We start from the raw sequence: 8,660 nt of genomic DNA, 5'->3' as shown, positions 1-8,660 counted from the left end.
GGCTTGTTTCTGGAACATGCTCTTGAGTTGCTCAAGCATCTCATAGGCACCAAAGTCTTCTAAGCCTTTAGCAAGCTCAGATGTCATGGTGGCTAGCATAATACAGGAGACATCAGTCGAGTCATCCCTATGCTTCTCAAGAACTTTTCGAGCAGCGGCTGTGTTGTTTTCAGGCTCGGTTGGAACAGGTCCATCGAGAACATACAGGTGCTTTGCCATGGTGAGATTAAGCCTCGAGTTGCTGTGCCATTCGATGAAGTTGGTGCCGTTCAGTTTCTCCTTCTCAAGGATAGACTTAAGCGCGTAGGGTGAATTTTTGTTTGATGACATCTGATTAATAAAGCAAAAGTAAATTTAATTAGTATTTTCGACGTTGTAATCCAATTATTAATGGCCCAATTAACATTAATAAAATAGGGATTTGATAATCTGGCTTCCAGTTAGTAATGGCAGCTGTAGCACACAACATTAGTAAGTGGTTAGGCAGACTGACAACGATTGCGAATTATGAATAAAGCACAACTCTCGGTTATGAGGCCTATTAAGACAACAATTGCCTAAGTAAATACGTTTAGCCTCATCTATGACAACCTTAGTCTTCAGACAGCTGTAGCACGTAACAGAAGAGCAAAGTAATAGTCGCCCTAGTACAGTCACGTGTGAAAGGGACGAATGTGTCAACGGAACCCTTTCACCTTGAAGGGATAGGCTAGAAAACAAGTCCGGTGCTGTAGCTCCAAACACTTGAAATTTTGCAGTATGCCTCAAGTGTGGCTTATAGTAGGATGGCATTAACTATTGATTTTAAAATTGGGATTAATTTTAGAATTTAACGAATAGAGTAAATGTAAAGTTTTACTGTATTAATCGGGACAACTTGATGAACTATTTCATCTCTCAGGACACTTAGTTTTAAATAACGTATTAAAACTAAGTTTGTCGCGATATGACTAACCAATTTTAAGTTAATAGTTAAACTATTAAGTTATAAGGTTTTTTGGAAAATCAAATTTACTTTAATTTTGCAAAAACTTATCGGTTAATTAAAAAAAATTATTTTAATATATTTGGTATTAGGTTAGTGGTATTATAACCTATTAGAATCAAGCAAGCAACCACAATAACAAACAAGAATATGTAAATCTTAAATGGCCAAAAAGGTGATTGGTCTCGCTAGAGCCTATTAGCAAGACCAGTCGGGTCAAGGGGTCACAACACAAAACAACCACAAGGATGGACTCTTGGTGCATCCCGTCATCTTTGTTAACTCCCACTGACTTCAAAAACCCCGTGATCTCGTCCTCGGTTTTCCTTCGGGTCTTCTTCATTACAATATAAAATACATATAATGAAAAACCAAATCCTATCTATTACAATTTTGAACCATTAAGGTGGCCAAAAACCATAAAATAAAACCGAAAAATAAATACAACTTTGAACCATCCATATGGCCAAAATCAAACAACCAATCACACAAGGTCGGGCCAGATTTACATATTCAATAAAAAATATAATTGAGCAATATTTTGGTCAAATAAAATAAATAAAAAATTGACCAAACCAAGATTGCTCAAAAACATATCTAGATCAAAAACTTCAACTAGCTTGAAGTTTATGATGTAGATTCGGTGAAAAGACCGGATTCGACTCGTATGTTGTAACCAAGGCTCTGATACTACTGTTGGGTTCCAGTGGTGATTAGTCAACGGTTTAACTTTTAAAGCCGGTTTTAATTATAAATAGATTTCATAATTATTAATCATATTAATAATGAATACGCAGCGGAATATAAAACGAGTAATCACCATTTAACGGAACCGTACAGGATCCGGTTACATACGATACGGGTACGATACGAAACAACCAAAGAAACATAAATCTAAACCGACAATATTTAAGTTTACTTCGGTTAATGAATAACCGGTTGAGACACCGAGGTTCAACGAACGATGCTAGATTATGAACCGAAACGGACGGGGCGGCGACGGTGCACTACGGCAGCAGCTTCGGTGATCAGCAATGCTTCGTGGAGCAGTGGCGGTGGCTGGATGTTTATTAAGTGGCGGCAGTGCGGCACACAACAACCAACTTCCAAAGACTGGTTATTGATGAAGCTGTTCCCGTTTGTTTTGGTGTGCTCCAAGATTATTGGAGTGTAATTTATTTTTGCAGGTGGGAAGCGCCGTATATTGTTTTAGGTTATTATTATTATGATTATAATATCATAATATATAATACTTGTAAAACTATAAACGGGCCTTGAGCCCGACTTGATCAGTTTCGCGTTTAAAAGCTCATAATTAGTTTATCTAATAAACTAATATATATTTATTATTTACATTTAGTATAAATAATAAATACCATTAAAAGTTCGTTATTACCGGTTAAACAAGTTAAGCGGATTTATTGTTCGTTGCCGAAGGTGTAACTCTTACGGGTCATAACCCGGTCGGCCCGCGTTGACTTGAGCGGACCGGTCCATATTTCCAACAATTTTTGTGTTTCAAACTGTCACGGGTATTTGTCATTTTTTAAAGGTATGATAATCTAAGTCAAGAAGATTCAACTGACTTTTGGTCACCAAGATCTGAGTTCTGGTTTGGTTTCACAACCACCACCACCCCACCCCCCCCCCTCCCCCCCTCCCTAAAAAAAAGAAAGAAAACGTGTGTCAAAATACTAGTTACTATTCTATTTTTGAAGTGACGTGTAGAGTTTAAAAGTTTATAACACTTTGATTTGGTTCTTAAGCAAATAAAAGGAAGATAAAAATTTATTGAAAGAGACATGATATAATGTTTTATTTTGTCCAACACGACATAACCTCAAAATCCCAGAAACAAACTTGAACAAAAATCCAAATACAATTCTAACAACACTTGCTGGATCTAAAATTTCAAAGAAGACCGCATTCGTCTCTTCCTCAACCGTTCTGCGATGATGAAAGACAACTCAAGTGACTGAGAAGCGTTAAGCCTCGGGTCACAATGAGTGTGGTAACGTGAGCTTAAATCATCAAAAGTCACGGTACGGGACCCACCAACACACTCTGTCACATTCTGCCCTGTCATCTCCAAATGAATCCCTCCTGGATGGCTTCCTTCTTGCTCATGAACATCAAAGAAAGCGCGCACCTCCGCCTACAATATTTTAATTTCCAAATTGTTAGGTTAAGTCTACTATGTTTAATAAAACAAGGTTAGACTAACAAACATGGAAAGTCAAATCTGGTGGTTGGTCAACTAACACCACTACCAGGAAAAGATGGTGTGTAGTCAATTGACTTTTTGACTGAAAGCAACACATGCATTCATGGTATTCTTTTATTGAATGGAGATTCTGTCAGGTATAAAGTATAAAACATTGATTCCTCAACCATCAAATTGTCATTGAGGTTAATGTTTCATCTGCCAGGATGCACCAACTTTTACCCCTTCCATATAAAATGAAAAAAATATAAAAAAAGGTAGATGCTTTTATCTAAATAATAAAATAATTAATCCCACAAAAAAGTTCGGGAAAGTTGAAAATCAGTTTGCTCTCTAGGATTAGCAGAAGGTTAACCTTTTATGACCAGAATGTCAAGAATACAAGTAGAGATGGCAATTTCGACCCGTTTCGATTTGTTTAGTATTCAATATGAACCCAGAAGGTATAATGGTTAAGAAAAACAAAAAAAACAAATAGCTATCATAAAAGCAGGTTAAAAGAACTCCAACTATCAGCCAAAGTGCATTCAAATGAAATACTTAAAATCTCCTTAATTACTTTATTTTGAAAGAAAAAAAAAAGGATGTCGTCGGTCTAATAATATAGTTTTTGTAACTACATTTAGTTAAATCAGTTATGTGAAATTTCCAAACAAAAAAAATTGTTGGCACAATTACAAACATAATGATTAGTTTATTTGACCAAAGGTAGATAACATTTCGTATGCGTTATGAAGAGAATAACACATACAAAATGTTATCTACTTAACAAAAACAATATTGTGATATTCACACTAAACAAAAGCTGATTAAAAAAATGCTTACCAATATGGAATCAAAAGGACGTGTTTTAAGACCAGAAGGAGCCTTGATTGTGTTTCCATGCATTGGATCACAAACCCACGTCACAACCTGCCCTGCTTGTCTAACCGCCTTTATCAAAGGCGAAAGCTTCACCCTCATATTCTCAGCTCCCATTCTCACAATTACCGTAATCCTTCCAGGCTTATTATTAGGATTCAAAATTTCAACAAGCTTAACCAACTCATTCGGGTCCATCTTCTGACTCACCTGCAAAACACATTTCCTTAAACAATCAAACACATATGATCAACAAAACAAAAACAAAAGTTGTTTTATAACTATATTGTTTACTGACTTTGATGCCAAGAGGATTGGCAACACCTCTTAAAAACTCAACATGAGCCCCATCGAGTTGACGTGTACGTTCACCAACCCAAACCATGTGAGCAGAGCAATCATAGTAAAGCCCGGAAGTTGTATCGAGTCTAGTCAGCGATTGTTCGTATGGTAACAATAAGCATTCATGAGATGTCCAGAAATCCGTTGTAGACATAATCGGGTGGTCAATGGTCAACCCAGCTGCTGACATAAACCCTAGGGCCTCATCTACACGATTAGCTAGTTCCTGGTACCTATTAAAACAATAATCAGTTATTTAAATATAGGGTGAGATTTCGTACAAATGGATTTAATGTAAGAAGTGTAAAAAGCACTAGACTATGCTAACAATAGAGTAATTATTATTTCATTATAGTGTAATAGTTATTACTCAACAACAAGATAAAGGAGAGTAATTATTATTACTCCAGTTCAAAACTATAACGTAAAACTAATTACTCTACCGTTAGCATAATTACCTTAATGCTTCTTACACTTCTCACGTTAAAAGTTGTTTGTATTTGATCCGACACGTAAAACATAAATATTCAAAAAAAAAGGTAAACAATAATGAAACTTGTGCATACTTGTCTCCTTGCTCACTATTGGCAACAAAGTCAAGATTCCACTGGGTGACTCTTTGCATTGCTGCATAACCACCAGTGGCAAATGCTCTGAGAAGGTTAAGTGTAGCTGCAGCTTGACAATAAGCTCTAATCATTCTATCGGGGTCAGGAATTCTCGACTTCTCATCAAACGTGTCACCATTAATATTATCTCCTTTGTAACTTGGTAGTTTTACCCCGTCTTTCTCTTCATATGGATCGGATCTTGGCTTTGCAAACTGACCCGCCATTCTTCCTACCTAAATCAACAATGTTTAAACAAACATGAGGTTTAATCCCATCTAAATCACAACATTTGGAAAGGTCCGCAATAAAATCCTAAGTTTGAAGTTTCCAGAAATTAAGGAAACATGTTGAACGTATGTTAGGGAGCAATTCTTGACACGAAAAAAAAAACATGTTTGGGGTGGACTAACACGACCCATTTAAGTATTTTAAAACAAAGAATTTTACTATTTGTTGGAAAAATACTCTTGAAATTCTCAAGATTTTCAAGAAAACACCTAAATATTCCTTTGCCGACACTAGTCACGCTACAAGCCTATATCAGCAGTCTCAACTCTCAAATTTTCAGTTTGGTACTTTACGGTTTTGATTTTGACATTTCATACATCTTTATGACTTTGATCTTAATATTATTATACGGTCAGTCATAATAATGTTAGTTTCGTCACACTCATACTAACCTAAGAAACACACAATCCAACAACCCGCTTCTAAATCATCAAACATGTATTACTCAAGATAGGTTAAACGGGATGTGTTCGGGTCAGGGTTGAAAATGTTGATATAAATAATAACATGAGTCAGGTTTAGGTTTGGATTGCACATTTTAAGCGGATTGAGGTTCTTGTACACAAAAATAGACATGTCTGGTTTAATTTGGGAATCTGACACTGTCTGATTCAAATAAAGGTAAATGGGAAAAACATGAATGATTCAACAAAATCACTAGTGCATGATCTATCATACGAAAATCAAATAAAATACATTATATAGCATAAACAGACAACGAATCTCCAATTTTATCAATCAAAACAAACCTAGGTAGGAAAGGAAAACACGACAACATACCTTGATAATTGGCATCTGGCCACCAAACATCAAAACAACACTCATCTGCAGCAGGATCCGGAAAGTATCACGAATGTTGTTTGCACTAAACTCCTTAAAGCTCTCGGCGCAATCCCCACCCTGCAACAAAAACGCCTTCCCGACGGCGGCGTCGGCGAGGCGCTCCTCCAGATGGCGCGCCTCGCCCGCGAACACGATCGGGGGAAAGTCTTCCAGTGTTTTGAGAACAGCGGCAAGACTCGCTTCACTCGGGTATTCCGGAAGCTGCAAAGCTTTCTTTGATTTCCAGCTGTCAATGGTCCATTTAGGGGGTGATTGGGGCTGGGTTTTGGTGACGTTCTTGGCGGCGTGAACGGCGGCTATGGGTGTTGGTTTGCGGTGGGAGGTGGCTGGTGGGAGGAGGGTGGTCGTGGTGGGTTGGTGGGGTATGGGTTGGATCAGGGATTTGGAAGACAAAACGGAGGATTGTGAAAGTGAAAGTGCCATTGTTGTGTCTGTTAATGTAAACAATGTTGTTTTGAGTTTGTTTTAGAATTAGTTTGTTATATATATATATAATAAAGGGAGAGTTGAGTTGGTGAGATTTGAAGGCTCAAATAGGAGAAGGGGTAGGTGGTAATGGCTGCAGTTTAAATCTGATGGGATGCTCATGTATTTATTATTATTATTATTCTTCACATGGATCTAGTTGTTGGGTCATTGACCATCTCGGTCTCTAAATTTAAATATTTAATTCATTATTTTAGGTTTATTTCATTATTATTTTTTAATTTAAATGCCTCTTTATAGGATATTGAAGAAACACTAATCGACCCCGGGCAGATTACGGATAATCTGGGGTTAAATAGATGTTTCCCACGAGGGTTGTGTCCGGCAAGATGGTTATTCTTCCGATGACCTGCAAAACAGACACCGTGAGCTCGTCACTGAGAAGGGGGGGTACCTCCTTGTGACCACCCTCCGGCGTGAGAATCAGACTAGATTGTATTTGAATATAAGTGTATATTAAGAGATTGCTAGAGAAGATAAGATCATGAGATATCAGATAATGTAATGTGTCCATACCATTCCAAGGTGTTGGAGTATTTATAGCCGAAGGTAGGTTTCCAAGAAGGTACAGCCGGCTGAATAGTATTCCTGTTCTGCCAACTGTGGGCTACGCACGTGCCATGCTGGTGGTTGGTGGGTAGGCAGCGGCTGATAGTGACCAGGCCGGCTGTGTACTATTCCTGTTCCACCAACTGCAGGCAACGCACGTCCTCCGACAGCTTGGTGAGTAGGCAGCGGCTGATAGTGACATACAGTACAAGAGCGTGCTGCTCGTCATACTGTTGTCAGTGAGCTGTCGTATCTTTGGTCAGATCTTTTATCCATACCTCGTCAGGTACAGTACAAAAGATCCTCCAGTATCGTACGGACTGGCTCATTTGTGCGGGAGTGTCCCCGGCTTTGTGCGGGAGTGTTCCCGGCTTGCTCACTCCTTCAGGTGACATTACTGAATTATTTAAGAGTTAAGTGCCTTGTGCGTGTAGCCTTGCTGCGCGGGTAGCCTTCCCTGATGGCTAGTATCCGTTGCTGCGGGAACAGGCGGGGTACGTCGACCATTGGGAGGCTTTTCCTGCGGGAACAGCTTGCGTACTGCGCGTAAGGACGTCACGTCTCTGAGCATGGTGGGTCCTGCGGATCCAGTTGGTTTCTGCGCAGATGTCTCTTCAAGGTGAGTCTTGCGAGTTTAGCCTTTGCGTAGACGTCCCTGTTGAAGGTGAGTCTTGCGGGTTCAACTGCGCAGACGTCCCTCTTTGAGGTGAGTCTTGCGGGTCCAACTGGGCTCTGCTGGGACCTACCTCTTCAAGTCCCCCCAGTCCAATGTTCTTCTCATGAATTGTTAATAAGTGAGGTGAACTTTTGGACTTAAGCAAAGGGTTTTGAAAAAGGTTTTAGTTTTAAGGTTTTCCATGGGGATTCTTCCCGCGGAAGTCCTAATGTCACGTGCAGAAATTCCCGACTTTTCTGCTTGATCTTTGGGTATGATGCGGGTAGGTCTGTAACCTCCTCGCAGGTCAGGAGCGTTGAGTTCCACTTGTATAGATTCTCCCTGAGGTTTTGGTAGTTTTGAACATAGTGATCAATTATGTTAAAACAACCAATTCCATCTTGGAGATTCAAACAATCTAGTTCTCGACGTTCCCGCTATGCGGGGATGTTATTCCCTTTTCCGCAAGCATGGCCCAGAAGATCCTTCTTGGTTTCAATTCCCTGCGGAGTGCTAGGTATGTGAAGGGTTTCGCCTTGACACTGTACCCGCACTCGTCTTATAGTTACTTTACTTCCAAGGTATTCCTGGCTTCAATTCCCTACGGGTGCTAAGTATGTGAAGGGTTTTGCCTTGACACTGTACCCGCACCCGTCTTATAGTTACTTGGTTGCCGAGGTATTCTTGGCTTCAATTCCCTGCAGGTGCTAAGTATGTGAAGGGTTTTGCCTTAACACTGTACTCGCACCTGTCTTATAGTTACTTGGTTGCTAAGGTAAGGGGTATAGTCCCGCTTACTTTTGAATCTTTTTGAAT

General features: G+C 39.4%; 1 protein-coding gene across 1 annotated transcript; it reads right to left on the bottom strand.

Moving 5' to 3' along the window:
• Positions 1–2,795: 2,795 nt before the first annotated feature.
• LOC143577346 (phospho-2-dehydro-3-deoxyheptonate aldolase 2, chloroplastic-like) lies at positions 2,796–6,577 on the bottom strand. The gene is made up of 5 exons (XM_077061199.1): positions 6,092–6,577; positions 4,979–5,256; positions 4,369–4,645; positions 4,035–4,280; positions 2,796–3,140 (listed from the first exon to the last, which is right to left on the bottom strand). Exons 1-5 carry the CDS (start codon positions 6,575–6,577, stop codon positions 2,889–2,891), a joined length of 1,539 nt encoding a protein of 512 aa, XP_076917314.1. The 3' UTR covers positions 2,796–2,888.
• Positions 6,578–8,660: the final 2,083 nt, after the last annotated feature.

Source organism: Bidens hawaiensis, unplaced genomic scaffold (assembly GCF_021521415.1).
Source record: "Bidens hawaiensis isolate Kalapana, Puna unplaced genomic scaffold, B.hawaiensis_p1.1 tig00028516_1, whole genome shotgun sequence".
NCBI lineage: Eukaryota > Viridiplantae > Streptophyta > Magnoliopsida > Asterales > Asteraceae > Bidens > Bidens hawaiensis.
This window is presented reverse-complemented; position numbering and strand designations above follow the sequence as displayed.

Bases quoted from the DNA above. Each gene is read 5' to 3' on its own strand.
- LOC143577346 (XM_077061199.1), bottom strand. From the start codon at position 6,577: ATGGCACTTTCACTTTCACAATCCTCCGTTTTGTCTTCCAAATCCCTG. The intron at 5,257-6,091 runs GTATGTTGTCGT...TTGTTGATTTAG, and splicing joins GCCAGATGCCAATTATCAAG to GTAGGAAGAATGGCGGGTCA. The intron at 4,281-4,368 runs GTCAGTAAACAA...TGTGTTTTGCAG, and splicing joins CCAATCCTCTTGGCATCAAA to GTGAGTCAGAAGATGGACCC.